We start from the raw sequence: 27,913 nt of genomic DNA, 5'->3' as shown, positions 1-27,913 counted from the left end.
GAAAAAAAAATGTGGCGACCTCCAGTGCTCCGGAAGGGTAAGCAGGTCCTGCTTCTTGCAAGACACCCGACCGTAGCGTTTCTCACTAAGGTCATTTTCGAATCAAAGGAGGGGTTTCTACGACAACGGTAGAAGGTCACTTGGGACACAAATACCCAAGGTGAATTAATAGTCTTTTGGACGAACGGACAATGGGAATACGAAATCAAACGGCGACTTTTAAGTCTTGACTTATAAGTGAGGGATATGAATCTAAGATGTTTTCAAGGTTATTGTATTGAGCCTGTATTATTAAATGTTAATACTGCATGTAAGACTTAAAGTATAGTTAATATCCAAAGTCCATATATCTATTTTTTGCCAAGGCAAATGATCGCAGAACTCTCTCGGTGTCGATATTCATTTCTTTGTGAACATGTATGAGCGCCAACGAAGATATTCTGTCCTATACCATGGTTGAACGGAGATGAGTTTTCAGTCGCCGTAATGCACTAAATTACCGTTCAGTAGTTGATGTAGTTACTGGCATTGTAACTAGGATTGACACGATTGCAAACTATTGAAGGATATAGTTCCTTTTGAGTCACTGCTAGAGACGACATCAGAGATTTGGGCTACTCTATAACATCTGGACCCGACCAGCGTCTCTGCCATCTCTTTACCTCAGAGTTGAACGTTTCTTGATTGTCCGTCAAGTCGTGTCTAAATGTTTCGTATAGTTTGTCTATACACTCTGCTGTCAAAGATTCCAAACGTGCAGGTATAAGGTTCTGGCCTTGAAAACGATCAGAGTTATCCAGTAAACGTCCTGTGAGTTCCTCAATGAAATAGTCAAGGCTCGTTTCCAATACTGACTTGGAGTGTCAGCTGGATAGTTAGCCCGGTTGACCTGTCTTCCTACTCGTTTGTAATTTAATTTCAGAATTATTTTTTTTGTGAAAAAAATGTGCAAGCAAATGATTTTTTGCGTAAAGGCAGCTACGCGCCTGGTGGAAGAAGCAACGCTGAAAAGTTGGATAAACTTTCACGAATTGGTTTTCCTCTCCTGTTTTTGATTTGTACACTTGTATATTGGATTTTAGTTTTTATGTTATAAGTTTTGCACTAGTAACATGAGTAAGAAACTTAACTGCATCTCATATATTTATTGTGTTCTCATGTCATATTGTTTCACTTTTTTACTCATTTATTTTTATTAATTAAAAAAAAAAATACAAAAATGAAATTGCATAGAATAAGTTATTCAACGAAAATTATGATAACGATATTTTGGCGTCACGAACGAAATGGTTTCAATGTAAGGAATTCTCTGCTATAGAGATAACTCATCTGTCTATAAGAATGTATTAAATTGTTTTACAATTTAAGGTCAAGTTACAGTAAATGGGCTATTTCACAGATTTTGGTAAATGTTTGCATACAACTTTGACCCGTTGAACTATAACTGAAAATGAAAAAGAACATATTTACGGCCTACAACGTTGCGCATATTTCGACGTTTTGTGGTATTTTTCCACCTTTTCACCAAGAACGCTACTTTGAATAGTGTATACTGTGAAAACACAATTTATTTTATATCATTAAAACGGAAATATCTTTATCAACAAAGTATATTATATATTTTATAGTAAAAGATTTGATGATTTTAAGACAAATTTAAGAACGTTTTTCGCCGATTGTATAGTGCTTTCTATACAAATGTTTACCTAATTTGAAAGAACTCATTCAGAAATATTTAAGAAAATAAAAGAGACATATGCCATTATTTTCCAATTTTTAATTTTAGTTCACGAGCCAAAGTTGTATACAAAATACTATTTAAATCTGTAATATACTCTAATTACTTTTCCTTGGCCATAAGTAGTTTTAATTTTTAACAGACATTTTCATTATTCTATATTTTGAGTTTACAGCCTACATAGAAAGAAGTTTTCAAGTCCCAAAGAAAATTATGATTAACCATTGTATCATTTATAAATTATGAAATATAGACAGCTACACTGCACTTTTACCCTCCAATATATTTTCTACAGTATATATTTAAGTAAAGGATATTTTATTTGACTTGTAAAAACAATTGTCCAAGCCGGAATTATCTGTCATGCAACAGAATACATTTTTTTCTAGTAAATTGAAAATTTTAGCTGTAACAAGTTTATTCAAAACCATCAAATGATTATATAGAACTATGTGTCTACATCTGAACAAAAAGATTAAGAATACAGAAAACAGGTGCTCCCCGTACGGGAATGCATAATAATTTATTACTCTTTTATGTACTCAGTCCTCTCGCGTTGATATAAAATATCCTTGGCGCGGTCTCTTTTGTTAATAATTGTTTAAATACTCCGCAACACTAAGGTTTACGCTATCGCAATTACACATTAATCTTAAAAAATACCTGGCTAATTGGTAATTTGATTTATTTCTGTCAAATTTAAATATTCAATTTATAGGTATCTATCTGAATTTAGTCAAAACTAAAAATTTTAGTATTTTTTTTACCTATCAATTAAATCCTTAAATTTGACAGCAATACACCAAACGACCACACAAGCTGGCATTCTTTAAGATCAATATATAATTGAGATAGCTGTAAAGTTTGATGAAAATGCAAGTTGATGTAGAATAGTTAGAACCCCATCATTCTCTATGCTATACGTGTTTGTCCTATTCTTCTCTATTCTTAATTTGTTTGGGTCATTTTTCTGTAGATATGACCCACTTTTTCTCTATTCCGTAAACCCCGTCCAAACGCTTAATAATGATTTTACAGTTGATGTGACGATCATTGTGTCCCATATAGAATGTCTCAGTGAGTCTTAAGTCAACGCAACGCGCACCAGGTGTACATAATGTTTATTATTTTAGATGTGAAGTCGCCAAAAGTGATATTTATATAACAAAAGCAGGTGGTGTAGGCATTTTCTGCCTGTAAAAAGAAAAAAAAAGAAATAAAAAAATGAAGATTGTCTATTTAATATATTTTTCAACCATATACAATACACAATATTGTTGACAAAAACACATAAGTATCAAACTTAATTGGCAAACAAATAAAATATAGCACAAGTCTTATAAACCAAACAACTTCAGGACAATAAGGTCGATACGAGTATTTAACATGTTAACTATGGCACGAGAAAGACCTTGATAATGATAGCGGTATTATACATAAATACGTACAGATTGTTTGATTACCTACATATATGAATGATATACTTTATCGCAAAAAGTAAAATAACAAAAATGCCGAATGACTGTGAAAAATGATTGTCATATTCCTGACTTGGTACACAACATTCAATTCAAAACGGAACGTCCCTTATAAAATGGCAAAATCAAACGAACGAAAAAACAACTGCCATATTCCTGACTTGGTACAGGCATTTCCTTATGACGAAAATGGTAGATTAAACCTGGTTGTATAGTTAGCTGATGTATTTGCCAAAATTTCAGACAATCTGACAAAAGTCAAAAATAATACTCCAGCCACCTTGCGACATTTTAAAAACATATTAATAGAAATTCAACAATCTTGTGCTGTTATAACACTGTTCCAGGTTAGTGGGAGGACTGAGCGCTTGCAAAAAATTTAACCCTGCCATATTTTGTAGGTTCCTGTCCCAAGTCAATAGCGTGTAATTCAGTGGTTGTCGTTGGTTGCATTTGATTGTATTTATTTTTCGTTTAATGTTTTGTACAACAATCACGCTGTTGGTTTTCATTGAAAAATGTTATATTATAAATAAATTTCTTTGTTGAAACACACCTGTGTCCTTTATCATTTTTGAATGCGTGAATCTGATTGTTGTGCAAAACATTAAACGAAAAATAAATACAATCAAAGGCAACCAACGACTGAATCGATCTTCTTTATAAAGACTGTTACTCTATAAATCAATAATTTAATTTTGGATGTAACGCGTCTTCTGATTGGCTGACGTTGTTTTGTTTATCAGCTCATAAACTATTTTGTCATGTGACCGTGACGTCATCAACGTTTTTTCATGGTTTACTCCGGTTTAAAATGAAATTTAGAATTAAATTATAAGAAATGACTGTAATATTTAGACAGAAAAAAATATTACAGTCATTCCTTAAAAAAACTAATGCAAAAGACGCAATAATAAAAATAACGAACTACAAGATAAATTCTGACAAATCAAAACGTTCGATTATATAAACCAAAGGAATAACTGTGAAAATGATTGTCATATTCCTGACTTTGTACACAACATTCAAGGCAAGCACACTGTTTTTTTTCGTCAATATAAGGTGAAAGTAACACATTACAACATACAAAACAATGTTCCAAGTAAAATGACAACTTATTTATAGGGTTACTATTCAATCTTTCTCTATTGGTCGGTCTTCCAAAAGGAGATTAGTACAGCCCTGCAAAAAAAAGAGTAGCAGTGCAAACGTTATATTGTCAAATTAAATTGAGTTGATAGAATTGTCTGTCTGACCCATAATTTAATATGGATACCGTTTTATAGCAATATAATAGTACTTTGTTCACAATATAATTATGTATGTTAGACTATATCGTGTGCAACATCATATTCTTTGCATTACTACCTAGCAATTGTTTCTTTTATCGCTTAAATCATCGAATTGTCAAAAAAGGGATGAGAATATACCGATAGGACAATTAAACAAAAACGATCGGAAAAACGAAAAGGCAAACAGCAGTCACAAACAACCACTGAATAGAAAACTACAGACTAAACAACATGATTTGATTTGATTTGATTTTTGGTGTTTTAACGCCACTTTTAAGCATCGCTTTTGGGCTATTTCGTGGCGGCCAATTTTTATTGGTGGAGGAAGCCGGAGTGCCCAGAGAAAACCACCGACCTTCGATAGGAAAACTGACAATCCTAGTCAATTAAGATTGGAGTCGAGTGCGCCCGCACGAGCGGGGTTCGAACTCACAACCTCAGTGTTGACTGGCTAGTGATTACAGTAGTAACTACTTAGACCACTCGGCCACCGAGGCCCCTCTTAACAACATGAATCCCACATATACCTGGGGATAAACTAAGGTGACATGCAAGATTTATGCTTTCTGTGCTGTTTATTCACTATTCGTCATATCATTCCTTTTTCATTTCGATTAGTTAACTGAATAGTACAATATCAACTAGAAATTTGACATGTCAGTAAAGGCCTACGCCTGCATATTTTTGTGTGGCACAGAAACAGATAATTAATAATAATGTAAGATATTTTGGCATGGATATATTGTAACAACTGTATATAACCCTATTTATACGGGGTGTTTACAATGTATGACACCGTGTGGATGCTGAGAAGGGAAGAAGAAAAACGAAGTAAATCTGTAGAATATTCTTACATTATAATAGAGATACGCATCAATTATACATTTTCAGCTAACAAATTAAGGCTGACGTTCCAAGTGCTATATTTTCTAAAACATGCCACCACAGTTTTTTCTTGTTACAGATTCTGAAATTGACTATTTTAAGTAATCAGGCCTTCAACCTTCGTGTAATTGATATTGCAAATAAAAGAAATTCGATCTTTTGATAAATGTGACCTTTGTAACTAACTTTGGTATCTTCCCAATCCAATGTGTTGTTGGGTTACTGTTTATTTTACATTGACCAATATCTCCTTTAATTCATCATCGTCACCTCAAAATTGATTTTTATGCTTGATATGCATACCTAATGTTTTCAATATTTCACCTTTTATCAGTAGGAAGTGCTAATCCTACCGGATCACATGAGAACACTCCACGTTTTACCTTCTACAGCAGGAAGTACTAACCCTACCGGAGCATATGAGAACACTCAACGTTTTACCTTCTATCAGCAGGAACTACTAACCCTATCGGAGTATATGAGAACACGCAACGTTTTACCTTCTATCAGAAAGAAGTGCTAACCCTATCGGAGAACCTGCGAACACTCCACGTTTTACCTTCTATCAGCAGGAAGTACCAACACTACCGGACCACCTGAGAACACTCCACGTTTTACCTTCTATCAGCAGGAAGTACCAACCTTACCGGACCACCTGAGAACACTCCACGTTTTACCTTTTATCAGCAGGAAGTGCTAACCCTACCGGATCACATGAGAACACTCCACGTTTTACCTTCTATCAACAGGAAGTGCTAACCCTACCGAAGCATCTTAGATTACTCCACGTTTTACCTACTATCAGCAGGAAGTTCTCACTCTACCGGAGCACATGATAAGTCTCTACGTTTTACATTCTATCAACAGGAAGTGCTAACCCTTCCGGATCACCTGAGAAATTTCCACGTTTTACATTCTATCAGCAGACAGTGTTTATCTTATTCTTATTTGTATTACACTTGTGTCAATTCAAATATAGACAGGTGAAAAGTAATGTCTATTCTGAAAATATATAAGTTAAAGTATACACAAAAAAACCAAACTCCATAGTAAATTCAAAAAGGGGAAGTTCATAAAAACTGACCAAATCAAACGTTACCAATCAGATAAACGATCCAGATAATACAAGTGTTTAAGAAAAGATGTGATATCATGCTGTATTCAAATATTAACATAACCCCCCTCTTACTTGCTCTTTAATAGTGTTGTTGTCCTTGTTCAAAATGGCTGAAGTCCTGCAAGATAAATACAAATTATGTTCGAGGGTCGGAATTCGGGGGTCATAATTTCTGTAACCTTTAGTTTTTATGCAATTTTTGTATATCCTTTATTTTTATGACCATTTTCCATTACTTTCTATGTGTTAGCACCACAAACTTCTCTATTCTTTATATATTGTTTATTCTTTTTATTTTTGCCCATTTTTTAGTATTCTTTAGTTTTAAGCCCATTTTTCTCTATTCTTCAACTCGTTAGTCTTTATTCTATCTACCTCTTCAAACCCCTGCCCCCTCCCCCCCAAAAAAATAGTTTTACATGATAAATATAAAAAAAATGAGTAAAAAATGGAACGACAATCGCCAGAATGATATATACTGAAATGGCAATGATATATGAGGGTCTGGATAAGGGATCCTTCATTTTTGTATTCTTTAATTTTTGGGGGTATTTTTCTTTATCTTTAAAAATAACTCTTATTCGGTAAAATTCTCATGAAAATGATTTTACTATTAAATTCATCTGTAAATGTATCATTTCTTAATTCTATACGTTCTTCATTTCTGTATTGTATTAACCCAATTATTTTATTTTCCACAGTTATTCTTTATTCTTTTGCACCCCATTATTCTCTATTCTATGTAATGTCTATTCTGAAAATATATAAGTTAAAGTATACACAAAAAAAACAAACTCCATAGTAAATTCAAAAAGGGGAAGTTCATAAAAACTGACCAAATCAAACGTTACCTATCAGATAAACGATCCAGATAATACAAGTGTTTAAGAAAAGATGTGATATCATGCTGTATTCATATATTAACATAACCCCCCTCTTACTTGCTCTTTAATAGTGTTGTTGTCCTTGTTCAAAATGGCTGAAGTCCTGCAAGATAAATACAAATTATGTTCGAGGGTCGGAATTCGGGGGTCATAATTTCTTTTGCACCCCATTATTCTCTATTCTCTATTTTATGTACTTATTTTTCTCTATTCATTATATGTTTTAGTCATTATTCTGTATTTTGTAAACCCCATCCAGACCCTAATACATCCAGCTCAGTCTCTGGGAAAAAAATACCATATAAAAGTATATAAGATTATCCTCCTCGGATAACATAATATAAAGAACACAACTCAGTTGTCTTTTAAAAAGCATTCCCATGTACTGCAAATAGTTTTTTGATACAGCTATGAACCCAATTTACTAAGATCTACTAGTACCCCACAATGTGCAAAGTGCAAAAGACGATATCAGCGTTCAGATGAATTTTCGACATAAAATCTCATTACACCGTCATAAATATTCAAAAGCAATGTTTTGTTAATTTTGCATTGTAATTTAAAAATTGTGTTTTAAGTTTGACCTAGATAAAAATTAGTTTTACTGCAAATATCCGTTTACATGTTTAAGCTAAGCGTCGCTAGGTCACCTCAATATGGCGGTTATGTAAGCCAAACTTGCAATACAGTACATAACGTTATATCTCCTGCGCAAATAGCATGGTTGTCAACGTGGTATAAACATTTGACTATTTTGTATTTTTTTCTTATTATTTTGAGTAAAGCCATGTACAGGTTTCTCTAATCTAATTATGTGATCATCAGTGGCATACTTCCCACCTTTATTTGTATATCAACTTACGATTAACATGATTGCCCCAAGCAGGACTGCTTTGATTTTTTCATCAAGATCTTGTGGAACTGTGTAAAATATAAGAATAAGATCTATTGTATACATGTTGTTTTATTTATAACAAACTATTCTAAAATTATCCGTTTATAAATTTTGAAATTATAAAGAAACTAAGATTTCAACTCCCTCAGGCAAAGTTGACCTTATATGGATTTGGCTATTTGTTTTAGGTATTTTTGTCATATAGCTCTTCAACTGTTTCGGTACTTATACATTCCTCGGATTTCAAATGTTTGGCTTTGAGCGTTCCTGATGAAAGTAAATCCAGAAAAGCGCTTCGGACGCATGAAATTATTAAACGTGTTGTTTTCAATTTTTTACATCACTGGGTCGATACCTCTGCTGGTGGACTATCAGTCCCCGAGGGTATCATCAGTTCAGTAGTCATTATTTCGGTACTGACATGATTTATAAGAAACTTTTCTAAAATTGTCCGTTTATAAATTTTGAAATTATAAAGAAACTAAGGTTTCAACTCCCTCAGGCAAAGTTGACGTTAGATGGATTTGGCTATTTGTTTTAGGTATTTTTGTCATATAGCTCTTCAACTGTTTTGGTACTTATACATCCTTGGATTTCAAATGTTTGGCTTTGAGCGTTCCTGATGAAGGTAAATCCAGAAAAGCGCTTCGGACGCATGGAATTATCAAACGTCTTGTTTTCAATTTATTACATCACTGGGTCGATACCTCTGCTGGTGGACTATCAGTCCCCGAGGGTATCATCAGCTCAGTAGTCATTACGTCGGTACTGACATGATTTATAACAAACTTTTCTAAAATTGTCCGTTTATAAATTTTGAAATTATAAAGAAACTAAGGTTTCAACTCCCTCAGGCAAAGTTGACCTTAGATGGATTTTGCTATTTGTTTTAGGTATTTTTGTCATATAGCTCGTCAACTGTTTCGGTACTTATACATCCCTCGGATTTCTAATGTTTGGCTTTGAGCGTTCCTGATGAAGGTAAATCCAGAAAAGCGCTTCGGACGCATGAAATTATTAACGTTTTGTTTTCAATTTTTTAAACGTGAACCCAATAATATAGATAGATAGATAGATAGTTTATTAACGTCTCACCATTAATATCCACGATAAAATATTTACATATATCATAAAAACATAAATAGATATTAATGCCATTCTTAAAAGAATTATGAGAGACAAAAAGTAAAAATTCATCAAACAATAAAGGACTTTATAAAACTATGTACTTATTAAAATTTCTAAAACAAATTACTAAATCTTTACAGTCTAAAATTTATCGATATAAAAAACGTCTCCTTCTGTCTAAAATAGATTTGCAGGTTTTGGCACATTTGTAAATAACATTAACGTTTTGGCACCCCAACACAAAAGACAGTTTCTGACGATTCGTAAACATGTTAAAGTTCTCATCTTCACTGTTTATATATTCATAGAGTTCGTTCCTTAAATCGTCATAAAGCGGACATTCAAGTAGTACATGTTCCTCAGTTTCCATCTTATTATCACACATAAAGCAAGTCCGTTCATGCATTGGTAAACGTTCGTAGCGCCCGGTTTCGATTCGTATAGGTGCAACCCCACACCTGAATTGTGAATATGCTCTACGTTGAGCAGGAGATAACAGTGTTTTTAAATAAAGTTTGCAGCTAATTTCGGTTTTGAATGTTCTATATGTCCTTAATTTGTTACCACCGCCATCCATACGTCTTGCAGAAACTCTATGGAGATCATCCGTCCACTTATTTTTAAAATCGGTTAAAAGTTTATCTTCTATTTTAGCTAACACCGTAGTTTTACGAATGTTCGTGTCATTATACCAGTCACTAATATTACACGATTCAAACTGCAATCGGTTATTCAATATATGACAGTAGAGCTTGTAGCAAACAGGAACAAGTGTTAAACCGCGGTAACACATCGGGTCTTTTGGATTCGACGTCGACAACTTAGGTATTGGATTAATAATTCCTTTTCGCCAGATTGTTGGAATTGTACCACTGAAGAAACATTTATTAAACAAACTAAGTAGGAAGTTCAACAAACACGGATTCTTGAGGACTTCCAATGGAACTTCATCTACATTAACAGCTTTGTTAACTTTCAAACTGATCACTGCTCGTTTAACTTCCTCATGAGTAATGTCATTATTCATCGTAGCACCATTATTAGGTCTTTCCACCTTTCCGTGGAAAGACCTATTGGTTTTCTTCTGATTATTTTTTTTTTCTTCCGCCTAATTTTTTTCTTGCGGTGTATTTTTGTTTCAAAAGATGTCGCTTAGTTTTTTGGTATATGATATCATACAGTCTATACGCTTTTGAAACTGACCCTGTTTAACCGAACACTTTTCTTTGTAAGAGTTATCTCCCCAAACACTGTTTTTCTTGTTATGAGATCTCCTCCGCAACCGTAAAAGAAAGCGACAAATTTATTTTTCCAAATTGCTCGTTATATCCTCAAGATGTTAGGTTTTATTTTGACCGAAGCCGTATAGAGATTCCATATGAGAGTTATTTCCCCTTTTGTATTTGATATAAGTGAAATGTATTTTTAACTGGAAAACCATAAGTGATAGAGGCCTAGGGTCTTTTGATATGAGGTCCTTGGTCCAAAAAAATGAAAATGAGGTCAAGGTCAAAGGTCAAGGTCATGTTCAAAATTTTGATTTTGGCTTGTTATCTCTTATTTTTAGAAATCATATAAGATATCGACAAAATATTTTCACACAATTGTTAGTTGCGACATGTCGTAACACGTAAATTTTAGTTGAAAGGGTACGTAGACATTTGATGCGAGTTTTCCCCCTTTTATATCTAATATTAGTCGTATGGTAATAGAACTCATTAACAATTATAAGTAGAGGCCTAGAGTCTTTTGATTTGTGGTCCTTGGTTTATGACCTTGAAATTGAGCTCAAGGTCATAGGTAAATTTAACGTTCTAGATTTTGACCTTTGCTTTTACCTCATATGTATACATGATAAAGCCAAGGGACTTTTTGCATTTGGTTGCAAGCAATGTGACATTGAAAAAGTCAACCGGAAGTGACCTTTTGTAAACCGGAAGTAGCTATTTTTTGTACTAAGTTAATGTAAAAGTATATAGAACCATATATTTTTGGAATCAGTGTCAAGTAAACTATCAAACAATACCGGAAGTAACATCTTTTAAACCGGAAGTAAAAAATTATCTCCCTTATTTATATCTTTTTGTATAAAAAAACATATATTTTTGGAATCACCGTACAATAAGCTGTCATTTGACGCGGAAATTGACATTTAAAACAAAATTTTAATATTTTCATATCAAAATAGATCCTTACTGGTGGAAAGACCTTCAATTGTTCTCTGAACAATTGGTTTTTAATCTGTACTTGTGTCCGTTGGAAGATTATCAATATTACCTTCTGGGTTCAACAAACTACAGAAAGATCGTTTCCATTCATCCAGGACTGCGTCTCGATCATGTGAAATACTATCATCCGGTAGTCGCACAGACATAGGTATAGCTTTTCTTCTCTCTTCGCCTACTCCTACCCGTCCGATCTTTTTCCAAAATTCAGTTTGATTTGTTGATTCCAAATTGTCAATTTCATTTAATTGGTCTCTCCAGTAACGTCGCTTTGAACGTTGTGTTTCACGGTCTAACAATTTCCGTTTGCATATGAATTCTTGTCTATATTGACGTTTCCTAGTATCCGATTTACTTTTCAGCATCTCTTTTTCCATAGCGCACACATCATTCCACAAATTCGTGAGATGATCCAACCACCACGGTTTTCTCATCCGCCGTTTTTTATTATTCAAGCTTAATGACACTTTAATAACTTTATAATCCATCTTTTCCAACATTTCGTTTTTCAAAAGATTAACAAAATTTTGGTAAACTATATCCAAGTTATTTTGGTTGACATTACCTTATTCCAAGGATAAAATTAACTCTTCAATATCACGTAAATGATCCGCTAAGAACGAATTTGGAATATTTTTCAAATTAAACTTTTTATATTCACTATTATTTCCATTATCATTAGTTGCTTCCTTCACACATTTCTGTACATTTACATTCCATAAAAACATCGAGTGATCAGGTTTTGACACTAATGGATCAACATAGTCAAATATATCATGTTTTTCGATTAATTCCGACATAGTTATCACTTCACATTGCTCAAATATATCAAGTAATTCATATGGAATAAGACAATAATCCACTACAGAAGATCCAAGCTGAGATATATAAGTATAATTATTTTTGACACATTTTTCTTCCATTTAAAATACAGCAGTTCGAATTGATATTTGCATAATAATTCTCCTTGCGCATTGCGCTTAAAATCAACAACATTTCTTTCAGGTATCGTATCGACTCCTGCAATGTAATCATCCATATCTCCACAACGGCTATTGAAATAATATAATAAGTTGATTACTTTATTTATTCATTAATGAAATGCACATTTATACCCCGAGGGGTTGAAGGCATATAAACAATACAATACAAATATATTATTAACAGTGCAAAAATTATAACATATTAAACATCAATAATAGTTATGCAGTTGCTGTGTCCACTCTCCTCAGTTCCTAAAAAGTAAAATAAAAAAAATACCGAATTCCGAGGAAAATTCAAAACGGAAAGTCCTTTGTCAAAGGCAATATCAAAAGCTCAAACACATCAAACGAATGGATAACAACTGTCATATTCCTGACTTGGTACAGGCATTTTCTTATGTATAAAATGGTGGATTAAATCTGATTTTAAAGCTCTTACTTGTATGGCAGTCGCATAAAATTCCATTATATTGACAACGATGTGTCTTCAACCATACGAAACAACTAACTAAACTCGTCTAGAGGTCAACACACTGTCTAACAGTTAGCATGTCAGGGGCGTAGCTGGCCTAAAACAAAGTGCAAGCATAAGTCTTGTATCGCCGAGCGGAGCGAGGCGAACATTTTTTTGGGACCTTTTTATGCAGAAAATTATTATTTTTCGGTCATTTTCCAGGTATGCCATGCTTATGAAATTCACATTACTCCTTATTAACATGGTTGTTTTCAAATATAAAATAAGTTTTATAAACCGGGAAGATAAGTCGACAAGTCAACCGAAGCGTTTATCAATAGAAGGGCAATCAATGGACACATGACCAACCCGGGAACAGATAAGACACAAAAGAACAAACAAAAACATTCAATATTGAAACTAAATACATATAAAAAACAGGAACCCCGAAAAAAAAATGTGGCGACCTCCAGTGCTCCGGAAGGGTAAGCAGGTCCTGCTTCTTGCAAGACACCCGACCGTAGCGTTTCTCACTAAGGTCATTTTCGAATCAAAGGAGGGGTTTCTACGACAACGGTAGAAGGTCACTTGGGACACAAATACCCAAGGTGAATTAATAGTCTTTTGGACGAACGGACAATGGGAATACGAAATCAAACGGCGACTTTTAAGTCTTGACTTATAAGTGAGGGATATGAATCTAAGATGTTTTCAAGGTTATTGTATTGAGCCTGTATTATTAAATGTTAATACTGCATGTAAGACTTAAAGTATAGTTAATATCCAAAGTCCATATATCTATTTTTTGCCAAGGCAAATGATCGCAGAACTCTCTCGGTGTCGATATTCATTTCTTTGTGAACATGTATGAGCGCCAACGAAGATATTCTGTCCTATACCATGGTTGAACGGAGATGAGTTTTCAGTCGCCGTAATGCACTAAATTACCGTTCAGTAGTTGATGTAGTTACTGGCATTGTAACTAGGATTGACACGATTGCAAACTATTGAAGGATATAGTTCCTTTTGAGTCACTGCTAGAGACGACATCAGAGATTTGGGCTACTCTATAACATCTGGACCCGACCAGCGTCTCTGCCATCTCTTTACCTCAGAGTTGAACGTTTCTTGATTGTCCGTCAAGTCGTGTCTAAATGTTTCGTATAGTTTGTCTATACACTCTGCTGTCAAAGATTCCAAACGTGCAGGTATAAGGTTCTGGCCTTGAAAACGATCAGAGTTATCCAGTAAACGTCCTGTGAGTTCCTCAATGAAATAGTCAAGGCTCGTTTCCAATACTGACTTGGAGTGTCAGCTGGATAGTTAGCCCGGTTGACCTGTCTTCCTACTCGTTTGTAATTTAATTTCAGAATTATTTTTTTTGTGAAAAAAATGTGCAAGCAAATGATTTTTTGCGTAAAGGCAGCTACGCGCCTGCATGTGTCTAAACGGTATTCAAGCTCTATTTTGTGGCGAAATTAACGATCTCAAAACGTACATCACAAAACTACACAAAATATTCTTTTTAGACTTACAATTTGATTAAAAATCATTCAATATTTTCTTCATAACCAAATAATTGTACGTATATGAATAAAATGAGATACTGGTATGATACAGAAACCTTGCAACAAATTATAAACAGCAAAATAGTTGTGAATAGATAAATCAAAAACAAAGATTTGCCTTGAACTATGCTTACTAACACTTTGCACCAAACGTATCAGCATCTCCGAAATAATTTTCTATACCAAGATTTTTGCTGATTACACCAACTTCCTCTGTGTCGTCTGCTGACACTATCTGTAAGAGAATACGTGTGTTGATGTACTATATCGGAAATGGTTGATTAGGAACCCCTCACTGTTTACAATGGTTTAATGTTTAGATTCTTTTAATAGTCAAGACAAAGAAAAGAAGGATATGGTGTAGTGATTCATGACACAAACTATCTACTCCAACTTGGCACCACCAAAAGAAAGAAACGACACGTAACGATTCAATGCGAAGTAAAGACTCAAATTCCAAGACAAGATTACATTTTAAGAATCTTACAACACTTCTATTAATTCATGCAATATGTAAAATAGTGTCTGTTTTAACATCTTAGTTAAGGAAATATCAACATCTCTCAAACTAAGAAAATACGAAAACGTGTGAAGTTCAAAACTGCCAAAAGCATTCATGTTTAAAAACACCCTTTCTTTATACCACCATGTTTAAATAAAATTAAATGTGGCGTATACGTCAATGAGACAGCAACCTAACGACAATTTAACCGTTGCCAATTAATATCTAGAGGGCAATATACAGATGTCTACCAAACACATGCAAAAAAAATCTACCTTAAACAAACATGCATGTTGAAATGTACTAGCTCTTTATAAAATTACCAGTTGCAAGAAAAACCAATTCTTCATAGCCACATATAAGGATCTGGATGGGGTTTACAGAATTGAGAATAAGGGAACAAATCTACATGAAAATGAACCCAAAAAATAATGAATAGCGAAAAATAGCGCGAACAAATAAAGAATAGTGAATAATAAGCAAAAATATCAAGAAAAGAGTATGACCTAAAAAATGATGGACCCCATCCTGACACTCACATATCCATTATATTCTGGCATAAGAATTGAAAATAGCAATCAAAGAAAAAAAGAGGAATTAATTTAAAAAGTGTAAATACCGGAAATCTAACTCTATTGCAGGGACAGTCGCATACACAGCAAGGTCCAGTAATCTTATAAACGATGGTATCTTCTGCATCTCTTACTGAATAGCAAGGTCCAGATTTTTTAAACCTGAAAAGAAACGAAATATTCTGATAGAAATGAAACCGTTAATTATTTTTTTTAAGTTTTCGTCAACAAAATATAGAAGGAGTTTCCCGTTGTTTCTAATTGATATCAAATGAATAAAAAGCTTTGTATTACATGAAAAGTCACAGATGACCATGATTATGTTCTACTTATAAATTATTGTTATCAACCGCTCCTCCTCGATTGTGACATTTCCAAAGGAGTGTTTTTACTTGCCGTCAGTAACACGACGGATGCCACTAGAGGAGAAGGATTTTCTTGTTTCCTCTCGTGCACCTGATATATCACAACTGCTTTTAGATGGGATTCGTATTGATTAATTTTCTGTGTAGTGTTATTTATACCATGGCATTCTGGTGTTTTTCCTTTTTCTCGTTTTCATCATATTATCAGTTTTTCTTCAGCCTATGAAGTTTTATTGTTCTTTAAGGATATCTTCGTTCTCTTTTTGGGCAAAATATTGCAAAGTAATTCTGAATTTGAAAAAAATAATGAATAATTTCATGATGCAAATATAAGGTAAAAAGATGTTTGGTTGTCTTTGTATTTTCATCGCTTATAGAAGATACGGATGATTATGAGGGTATATTTTTTGCCCTATTTTTCTCTATTCTTTATTCATATTGCCAATTATTCTGCACATTTTGCCTATTATTCTCTATTCTGTAAACTCTATCCAGACCATCAGTTATATTGAACGAAAAACAATTATAGCATACGACAACCGCTGTATAACAGTCTCGTAACTTAAAGGATATGCCTTGTCAGTGGCAGATCCAGGGGGGGGGGGGGGGTTCCAGGGGTTGGAACCCCCCTTTTTTACGATCAATGCTTTTGAATGAGGACATATGGTTAGAATTCACCCCTTTATCCTAAGTTGGAACCCCCCTCCCTTTCAAAAATTGCTGGATCCGCCCTTGCGAGGTCAAAATGTTTTTGATCGATCATCTCTCAACCTTAACTGAGACAGTAGCGCACAAAATAGAATAAGACTGTAAGATCAGATGAGAAAGGTTTAACTCATTAGATCTTTACTAAGAATAACAAAAATCGTAATAATCTTTCGTAAACCATATGTCATGCACGAGCTGTACAATTCACGATAAAGAGAAAGCTATGTTATCAAAAACAAGTATACTTAGTATTCTGACTAACAGATGTATTAAAAGATGTGAGAAACTGTTGATAATCGTTATAATCGTTATAAAGTGCGGCGTCTAGGCAGGATGTGCAGGATGTCTAAATACGCGACCACGTCCTACTGAAATGGGGATGTTAAATCCGATTTCTCGTGTAAGGTAAGTGCCACGCTCTCTGTACGTTAAAGAACCCTTGCAACATTTCTAGGAGAGGTTCGATCGTAGATGGCCGGTTGCAAGGCAAACTTTCTACCCTTATCCAATATACACTCATGTTCAAGTTTGAGTCCAAATGTCCAGCCCGTCATTCCGATTCTTGCAGTATCTACCTATTGCATAAATTTATAATGTGTTCTCGTTCTAGCTGAACATGCATGAGATTTTGACATTGCACAATCTCATGTTTGTCTTAGGCTGTTGATGCATAGTAAATATACTCATTATAGATACCAGGATTGAAATTTTGTACGTCAGATGCGCGTTTCGTCTAGAAAAGATTCATCAGTAACGCTCGAATAAAAAAGTGAAAAATGCCAAACAAAGTACGAAGTTGAAGAGCAAATTCCAGGAAATCTCTGATTGAAAGAGAAAGATAATTTAATGTCACAGACTTTTCTTTAGAAGGGTGATTTCTAAAAGAATCACGTGATGTGAAACTATGAGAGGGACGTCTCTGGTAGTAAGAGAAAGGGATGACAATTTTATGATCGGGAATTAGTACTCACTCCTGTCGAACGTATCCAATTACTTCCCCGACTGGTGCCTCTACGGTCAGAACTTGACGAAGACTTACACAATAACCACAACAACATCCAGCGCAACATATGTGTTCTCTAGAGAAACGCATAACCTCCTATATTTAAAAAAATGAAGCAGAAATTAATAAGTTTTACCTGCTACGTATAAAAATTACTTAACTTCAGGATCATGCAAAGGTTGATTACAGGGTTGAAAGCCTATTCATAATTATTTTTTTGGTATTTTCTTTAGAATGCAAAGTAATCTTTAAAACTACCTATGGTTTCTTCTTTAACCCATGGCTACTGGATAAATGGATAATGTAAAACGCAATATTAAAAAGTCATAAAAGAGAAATAACTAAGTGATCTGCAGATTTTATTCAATATCCCTTTGTTCATATGCTGCATTGCATTGAAAGATTTAGACATGTGGAGCAGGGGTTGATTACCCTTCCGGAGCATCTGAGATCACCCCAGGTTTTTGGTGGGGTTCGTATTGCACACTCAGTCTTTAGTTTTCTATGTTGTGTTTTGAGTACTATTGTTTGTCTGTTTGACTTTTTATTTTAGCCATGTCATTGTCAGTTTATTTTCAACATATGAGTTTGAATATCCCTTTAGTATCTTTCGCCTCTCTTTTACACATTTGTAATACAGTTTTTTTTTTTTAGATGAGGTCTCATTTCAGAACTGAACGTAATCTTTCAATATTGACCAATACAGGTTAAAAAGAAAAACGCGTGCTTTCGTTGTGACTTTTTGTACACCTTGTATACTTCCAGTGTACTAAATTCAGAATGGGATTATGTGCTCTATACTCTTACCTGAGATGTATTGTCAAATACACGAAGATTGAATCCTCGGTCTGGTCCTTGAAATTGTCTGTTCCATTTATCGGACTCTAAAAAAAATTTAAAAAAAAAGGTCAAAAAGGTCAAAGTTCGTCAAAATTTAAAATAAAATCGATATCCCTTGTTTATTACATAAAAGAAGTTTTGTTGTATCCCCATAGGCGGATCCAAAAGGGGGGGGGGGGCGTTATGTGGGAAAAATTTGGTTGATTATATAGGGAATCACTGAAGCATGACTGGGGCAGGCCCCCTCTTAGGGCAGTCAGTGGGCCCCCCTTATGAAAATTTCTGGATCCGCCACTGATCCCCTACTTTTAAAGTTGCAAGGTCCCCGCGAAATGTCGGGCATGTGAACTTCAATTGTCATGTTTATTTTCAAAATCCACATTATCGTAATAAATTTACTAATTATGCAAGAATTCTTTATTCGTTTGTCATGCACTTAATTTTGCAAGATAGTTAGTCTACGACCCATTTTATATACTAGGCGAAAAAAGGAACGTTACATTGGTTTTTAATTAAAAAAAAATCATATATTAATTTAAATAGTCGAGATTAAAACTAGTAACCTAAATGATTTATCTATCAAATTTACTCATTCGTAAAAAAATCGGAAATGACGTAACGTCAGTTTCTGATTTCAATCAAAAAAGCATTTTTTCAAAAATGTACCTGTACAGAGATGGAATCGAGTTGTCCTTTTGGTCATTAATTGTGTCGAACACCATTGTAAACAAAAGGTCGCATTAAAAAATTGAAAAGTTACATGTAAGTTAATGTCACGCCAAAATAAGACAGAAAGAACTATCGGGATAATGGCAGCAGGAATGACACAAATGCATGTTGCAAATCATTTTAATGTCTCTAGAATGACAAATGCAAGACTCGTCTAAGAGATACTGGCACGACAAATGATCGTCCCCGAAGGGGTAGGCCACGTAAAACGTTGTTACGTCAACAAGTTAGGCACATCCGCATTATTCATCTCCGGAATCGGTTGGTAAACGCGTCATAAACAGCACGACAAAACCACGGAAGAAATAACAACAGAATATCTGCCCAAGCAGTTCGTAACCGATTGCGTCAAGTTGGTCTAAGAGCACGTCGTCCGTTGAAGGGACCTATCCTTACGCAGCATCACATGGTGGCGCGACTTCAATAGACTCGGGTATGGATTCGATGGAATAGGCTAACACAGAGACAGGTTCTTTTTACCGATGAATCGAAATTCAGCTTAAAATCAAAAGACGGCAGAGGTAGGGTCTACCGGAGGTGCAATGAACGATTTTCTGATATGTGCGTACAGGAAACAGATCGGTTTGGTGGTGGAGGAATTATGGTATGGGGCGGAATATCAAACCAGGAACGCACCGAGCTCATAATCATTGAGGGTAACTAAGTCTTATACGCAACAAGGTATAGGGACGAAATTCTGGCGCCAGTTATTCTAGCTCCCGTTTCTCCGAATGCATCGCTTTAACCACGTTTTTAGCTGGACAACGCCCGTGGCACACATTTCGGTGAACTTTTTGAAGAATAATCACATTTGTGAGTTTCCATGGCCAGCAATGTCTTCAGATTTATCGCCAATAGAACATCTTTGGGACGAACTTGGACGAAATTTAAGAAATAGCCAAAATCCACAGGAAACGCTCGCCGTGTCCGCGGCGGTCAAAATTTCAAGAGTGGTTATACACGATATTGACATGTTAACTTGAATTCTGTACTCGTCCTGTTGAAATTGTCCGAAAATGTGCAATATTGTTTTAAATAGAGAGACCTTGTTATTGTTCTCTTCAAAATGATGTAAGCTAACTATTCCATTAGACTTTGTAATAAGTGCAAAGTTCTGGATGATGAATCACATTTCTTTTTAATATGTAAAATAAATGATGTTTTAAGACATGTCTTTTTTAATGATTTAAAAACTCAATACAAAGATTTTTCTGATAATAAAATGAAATATATACTAAATCCAACCACTAGTCAGCAAGTGAAATCTTTAGGCTCCTTTATTAAACAGCCTATGGAACTGAGGACTGGGGGCACTTGAGGTCATTTGTTGTGTTTAATGTTTTGGTTTATTTTTTCTTTTTTTATGTAAATTTTAATGTCATCATTATATTGTTGTTATTACACTTAATTGTCATGCCTTTGGCCCTCTTGTGGGTGTAAATTGTGCTTTAATAAATATATTAACCTATTGTTATCATTTTTTTGTTATCAAAAATACAAATAATCAAACAGACATGTAACGTTTCTTTTTTTTGCCTAGTATATATTAAGAACGTTGTGTTGCGTTGTTGTTTGAAATTTTGTTTTGGACCAACTTTGCTACATTCCAAACGTTGTGGTGTGTTTGTTGTTGGGTTTTACCCATAAATATATTTACTTAAAACTGTGCTTATAAATGTGAAAAGGATGAATGGACATAAATCCGATTGGGTTGAAGGGATGAATATTTGAAGATTGGATGGATGGACGGATAGATGGATGGATGGATAGGTGGTTGGTTAATTTGTTGGTTGGTTAGTTGATGTGTTGGTTGGTTGGTTTGATGGATGTTTTACGTTCAGTGTCAAATTAAATGCATATTCAGGACGAGAACATAATAATGCTAAATGAATATGAACCTAGCTACCCTATGCTGAGCTGGATTTTGAAAGTGCTTTAGTTTACACGGTAACGGTCCGAAAGAAGATACGTCACCTCACCTGGAGAAATTATTCTGACTCCGAGCTGACAAGTTTTTGTTCTTACTCCTAAATGCCACGAGCTGAGCGGAGTAGACATAACTATCAATTTTCAAATCTATTGTTTGACCCGTCCAATTATCGAACCCACGACCTCCCGTCTATTGTTTGATCCGCCCAATGATCGAACCTACGACCTCCCGCCTATTGTTTGACCCGTCCAATGATCGAACCCACGACCTGCCGTCTATTGTTTGATCCGTCTAATGATCGAACCCACGACATCCCGTCTATTGTTTGTCCAGCCAATGATCGAACCCATTAACTTTCATCTATTGTTTGACCCGCCCATAATCGAACCCATCACCTCCCATCTATTGTTTGACCCGCCCAATGAACGAAACCAAGACCTCCCGTCAAATCTATTGTTTGACCCGTCCAATCATCGAACCCACGACCTCCCGCCAAATCTATTGTTTGACCTGTCTGATGATCGAACCAACGACCTCCCGCACTCGAGGCGAACAAATTTCCACGAGAGGCGGTGTTCATACATAGAGCTATGAAAATACAAATTAAGTACCTTGAAACACAGTTTGAAAATGGTTATATTTTGTGGAAACACGGTCATATTTTGTCAAGATGAACCTTAAGGCTTCAGATTCCTATTGATTAATTTTATCTGACAATTAGATGTGCAACAACCCCATATTAATGTCTCCTCATTTATCAATGATAGATGAAACATAAACAGAATTTTATCTACAATTGATATTTTATCTACAATTGATATTTTATCTACAATTGATATTTTAGCAAAGGTTTTCATCTAAAACAAACAAGTGACTGTCTTATCTTTCGTGTAACTTCTACAGGAGTAATTTTCTCTTATTAGTCTTTGTTAAATTGTCACTTTTCAAAAAAATGTGCAGACTTTATCTTTGTTTCAAATAAAGAAATACTTCGCATGAGTGAAGTTTTATCCTGTCCAGTATTACAGACAAAATTTTACATAACATTTCATTGCATATAAGATTATAACCATCACTAGAAGTTAGCTAATCAAATTTTCACCCCTGTTTACCAGCTTAAGTAACCATGTAACCTCAAGTTTTATTTTATTATCTTATAGAAACACCAAATAAAAAAAAGATGGTGCTTTGAAACACCTAATATATATGTTTATGACTCAGAATTTTTTTCTGCAATGAAATGCAGGGTTAACTTCCTACAAATTCAAGGGAATCATTTTCGACCCTTTTTCGTATGAAACCGGATGTGACGTACTATGATTAAATGGTATTACACCTACAAGTAGTCCTGCTATAAATCAGAAAAATTTTGATCGAGATTGAGAAAGCCAAAGGTTTTAATCAGCAGTTAAAAAATTCTGTTCCAGGTTAGGGGAATGATTGGACAGTCACAAACATGTTTTCACCCACCATACTCTCGAAAACCAGAACTGTGTAGTCCAGTAGGTGTCGTTGATTGCCTTCCGCCTTGATCGTTTGCATTTAATATTATTGATCATGTGGATCTCAAATCAGGCTGTTTTAATACTGTCCCTTTGGAATTGTTTCGCGGGTGTTTTGTTTAGTTTTCCATACGATTTCTACAGTATCTTTATACAAACATACCCTTATGGGGTCCTTATGATTATGATATTTTCCCACTCAAAACAGATTTAAGCAGTGGTTTATCAAAACAATAAAATAGAAAATTAATACAGCTGGTTAAAACTGGTTGAAAAAAATTACATTTATATTAAGAATTAGAACTATAATACAAATATCATGTTACCTTCAGACACAAAGTAAACTTGTTCGCTTTGGTTGTTTAGTATTTTGTACTTGTTTGCTTTTTCCCACATTGCTGCAAAAGAAAATATTATCTATAATCTAGATAATCGAACCTCAATGTATTGAGTCAAATTAAGTAGCATAATTTTAACGTGTATTTTATTGTTTTTGTTTTTGGTCATATTTCTTCTATTCTATCACCCTTGCATCAACTCTTTGAGGGGTCCCTGGGTGACTTGCTTGGCTAAATATCTGTGACTATCCATTATATCCTTATTTTCCAGTGTCATTCCAAATGTCTTGCTATTCATTACTGTCGATCCTCTGCTACATGACCTACTTTATGTATTACTTGTTAATTCTTCTTGTCCTGAACATGTATGAGATATTTGGACGTTAAGCAAACAACAATCAACCAATCACTTCATCTTCAATGTAACAGTTACGTAAATGAACGACTTCACGGCATGGATTTCTATGAAATTTTGCATGCAGCGGGAATTCAGGGGTAAAGAAATATCATTTATAAAGCAATCAAGCTTTGCTCACAAGGATCTGAAAACTCTAGGTTATATTTGCTGTTCTTGTTAGTTTTATATCAGCCAATCAAATTGCTGCCTCCAAACTTTTGAAGGCGTTTATCATTGCAACAAAATCCGAGTATCCCGAAAGGTCTAACAAACAGAAAGTAGAATGGGTCGTTGTCATGGATCCTTGTAAGCGAAGCGTAGACACATGATATGTTTTTCAATCAGATTGTTTATAAAGGAAATTCGTAGTATACAGCGTTTTGACGGGAAAGGCAATTTAAGGTCAATATAAAATAAGAAGATGTGGTAGGATTGCCAGTGAGACAACTTACCACAAGAGACCAAATGACACAGAAATTAACAACTATGGGTCACCGTACAGCCTTAAACAATGAGTAAAACCCATACCGCATAGTCAGCTGTAAAAGGCCCCGAAATGACAAATGTAACAATTCAAACGAGAAAACTAACGGCCTGATTTATGTACAAAATAATGAACGAAAAACAAATATGTAACACAGCAACAAACCATTGAAATACAGGCACCTGAAGTCTATATTTTTTAGTAATTATTTTTATTGTTTTTCTTACCTTCCATCATGTCAATATGTTGTTTGACGAATACTTGATCAAGAGATGTAAGATACTGCAGTCCTGGAACTACACCAGGAATGTTCGACTTTTCTTCTACCCATACTTGTTTCTTCACAATCTGCCCAAAAGCTTTAAAAAAATAAGAACTTACACGCGTTGTTGTGATAAGCATACCCCCAGTTGTAATTTTAAATTTAAGAAAACGGACAGGAACTTGGTTTCTGTTTGATTTCAAAAGCTTTGATAAGTTAGTTACTATCCATTACTGTCAAGTTGCAGACCAAAAATCAGGTTTTCTGCATATGTATATTGTTAAAATATAAACTGCATGTCACAACATGGAAACTTTTGGCGAGTGAGCACTGTGAACGAGTTTCAAAAATGCTGTATAGTGTGTCGAGTAACACATTTTTTTACACTGTGACTTTTTTTACAAAATCTGATAATTGTCTTTATGTGTTTTTCATTATAGATGCTTTAGAATTTCGTTGTTTTAACAGTAAACCGGTAGAGGGCTTGATATTAAAGATCGTGTTAAGCTTGTCAACGTCGGGTCAAACATAATGACGTAAGTGATAAGTCCGGGTCTTAGGAATTAAGGACGGGTTAAGCATTTTTATTTTCACAAAGACGTGATAGGTAATTTAGTACAAGTATTTTTCCATAGATTCCCTTTAATTATTCCGAGATTTTGATAAATGCCACAGGGCTTTATTCTGAGGGCAGATACATGTATTAGTCGAGAGTTAATAACAGGACAGCATGTATCTTCTATCAATCACTTATTTTTGTGCATCAATAATGATTAATTAGTTGTAAAATAATTTTTTAAACATTAGAATATCAACAGGAAATCTCGAACTACTTTAACGAATGTGTCGAACCATAGCGAAAAACAACATCATTGACGAATCAATTCACATCATTAACAGTTAATTCCAAAAGACATGGCGTCATAATACATTGCTTTGGCCTTATGAGCAGGGCAAAATAACTTGTCTTTATCGATATTCTGATTGAAATACGGAGTTTGTGTCCAAGCTTTGTCTACAGGGATCTCCGTTTTACTTTCTGTTTTTAAAGACCTTTCGGGGTTCTCGTGTGTTATCAGATTAATACACACCTTCAAAAACTAGAAATTTGAAATTTCATTGACTGATGTAATAATTACTAAAACGGAAAGTAAAATGGCGCCTTTAAACGAGTTTAACCCCGCCGTATTCTGTATGTGCCTGTCCCAAGTCAGCCTGTAATTCAGTGGTTGTCGTTTGTTGCTGTGTAACATATTTCTTTTTCGTGCATTATTTTGTACATAAATTAGGCAATTAGTTTTCTCGTTTGAATTGTTTTGCATTTGTCATTTCGTGGTCTTTTACAGCTGACTATGCGGTATGGGATTTGCTCATTGTTGAAGGCCGTACGGTGACCTATAGCTGTTAATATCTGAGTCATTTGGTCTCTTGTGGAGAGTTGTCTCACTGGCAATCCTACCACATCTTATTTTTATATGTTTATCAGATCCTTGTAAGCAAAGCTAGGACACAAGATCTGTATTTCAATCCGATTGTCCGGCCCTACGGCAAAGTTGGATTGCTGTTGTCATGGTGACAGTTGTCTGACTTTATTGACAGGACCATGGAAGTATTATATTACTTTTTTGAAAGTGCCTGTCAAGATGGTAAACATTAATAGAAAAAAAAACATGGTTGAAGATGAAGAAAGCAAGTAAAATGATACATGTAACAAGAGATACGGTTACTAGTATTAGCAATGTTCACACTATGATACCCCCACTCCTGCCTAAACAATAGCACTGTTTGTTATTTGATTATTTAAAAGCGGCTTCAGAAAAGATTTCGGCAGTATAATTTAAAAAAATTAAAGTTTTTTTTTTTTCTGTTTCAAACATTTACATGAACCAAATATAATACATATATTGAATTATGATGATGGTATGGGTGCCACATTTGGGGCAAGATCAGCTTAACGCCCCTTCAAAAGCATCTGACCTCATCCCCGGTTTTTATGGGGTTCGTGTTGCGAAAAATCTCGATACCGGTTCCGGAACAGCCGCGGATACACAAATGAAACGAACTGACGGACTTTCTCATCGTTATAAATATATACCGCCCACTTCGGAAAGCATCAAGCCTGTGTGTGTCGACAAGGTAAATTCTTGCGTATAAATATCAAGTCCACTCTTATAATTTCTTTCCTTGTCTTAAATTATTACCTGGGGGTCTTCTAGTGGTAATCACTGGTTGCTTAGTAACAGTACTGCAAGAAGGGTCTGTTTTATTTGTAGGTTTGGCAGGAACATATGAGGAATTCTGTTGATTTGAAGGTCTTATTACTGCGTAAGAAAAATTTTGTCTTTCTTGAATACCTGTAAAACAATTGCAATAGACGATATTTATAAACAGGGTACTTTTTTCCAGTCGACTAATACTCGGATGATACTTATTCTGATAATTTGCCTTATGTGGAATAATTAAAGAACAAGTGCTTCATGAAGTATTTTTACGTTGATTTTTTAGACAGACTTTGGGTTCATTGGACTTATTTCGTAGCAATACACAAACAACATGGCGGCTTGCATTCACGTCATACTCACAACATGTTTGTAACGTTTGTATCGCTTTGTTATATAGTCAAATTCAATTGAGAGTACTACATGTAATAGATCTTTTATATTTTATGTTTTGAAATATCACTATCAAATTGAAATCATTTGCTGCCCTGGAAGTTTTTAATAGAAAAGTATATATTAGATACTGTTGTTCACTCCTTTTCAAAGCTAAGGAGTTTTATTGTTGTCTGTAATGTTTTTCCCTCCCTTGGACAGTTTATCGCGTATTAACACAAGACGACAGACAAGGGTTTTGATACGGGACTTTAATTTGTGTATTCTGTTAATTATAAAGGCATTTTCCTTCTCTTTAAAAATAACGGTCATTCTGTAAAATTCTCAAGAAAATGATTTTACAATAAGATTTTCTGTAATACGATATTGTTTTTGGGTTTCTGTACATCCTTCATTTTTGTAATCAGTATTGTATTACCCTATTGTTTTATTTTCCACAGTTATTTTTTATACCTTTGCACCCCATTATTCTCTGTTCTTTATGTTTTTTGCTAATTTTTCTCTATTCGTTATTTATTTGGCCATTATTCTTTTTTCTGTAAACCCCATTCAGCACCTCACACAAATAACACTTTGCTCGATTTTTAAATAAGAATCATATTAAACCAAGTAAATGGGTATACCTTCTTCCATTAGTGTTCAGTAATTCACGTTGTTGTGACAAAATTCAGAATGAGTCGATCGTTGACGGCAATGTACGAATGGTTATTTCCTTTTGTTATGCATATATTTTAGTTGATTCGACATACTTTAATTTGATACTGAAATGTTTATGGAAGATACCTGCAATTATAAAGTAATAACAATAGTAAAAACATATAAAAACAAGAGCCTGATATCGCTCACCTGCAGTTGCAGGCATTTGACTTATTTGTAGATCTTACTTTGCTGAACAATTTTGTCATTTACACTTTCTCTCTTTCTATAATAATAATATTAAAGAAAATACATAATCCAAAACTGTAAAATTTCCTAAAAATTAATTATTTCTGGACAGTAACCCAACAATAAGTTGTCCTATT

At 34.5% G+C, this 27,913-nt stretch overlaps 1 protein-coding gene across 10 annotated transcripts in view; it reads right to left on the bottom strand.

Moving 5' to 3' along the window:
• Positions 1-2,955: 2,955 nt before the first annotated feature.
• Positions 2,956-27,913, bottom strand: part of LOC127705245 (phospholipid scramblase 1-like) — a 29,898-nt gene continuing 4,940 nt past the window's right edge. Inside the window, exons 2-13 of one of the 10 annotated variants that reach the window (XR_007983754.1) lie at positions 27,515-27,674; positions 26,481-26,633; positions 24,245-24,376; positions 23,125-23,196; positions 18,605-18,681; positions 17,766-17,893; positions 15,769-15,883; positions 14,786-14,882; positions 8,257-8,315; positions 7,452-7,497; positions 6,583-6,628; positions 2,956-4,398 (exon numbers count right to left, since the gene is read on the bottom strand). Coding sequence is in view for 6 of the 10 variants with exons in the window: in XM_052209584.1 (XP_052065544.1) it covers positions 4,351-4,398; positions 8,257-8,315; positions 14,786-14,882; positions 15,769-15,883; positions 17,766-17,893; positions 18,605-18,681; positions 23,125-23,196; positions 24,245-24,376; positions 26,481-26,633; positions 27,515-27,524 (891 nt within the window). In the remaining 4 variants the exon portion in view is untranslated. Of the gene's footprint in view, positions 4,399-6,581; positions 6,629-7,451; positions 7,498-8,256; positions 8,316-14,781; positions 14,883-15,768; positions 15,884-17,765; positions 17,894-18,604; positions 18,682-23,124; positions 23,197-24,244; positions 24,377-26,480; positions 26,634-27,514; positions 27,675-27,913 lie in introns of those variants that run through there. The other 9 variants (XR_007983755.1, XR_007983756.1, XM_052209586.1 and 6 more) reach the window with 9 other exon arrangements.

This window comes from Mytilus californianus, unplaced genomic scaffold, assembly GCF_021869535.1.
Source record: "Mytilus californianus isolate M0D057914Y unplaced genomic scaffold, xbMytCali1.0.p SCAF_6, whole genome shotgun sequence".
Taxonomy (NCBI): Eukaryota; Metazoa; Mollusca; class Bivalvia; order Mytilida; family Mytilidae; genus Mytilus; species Mytilus californianus.
Note: the sequence above shows the minus strand (reverse complement) of the source record. Positions and strands in the feature narration are given on the sequence as shown.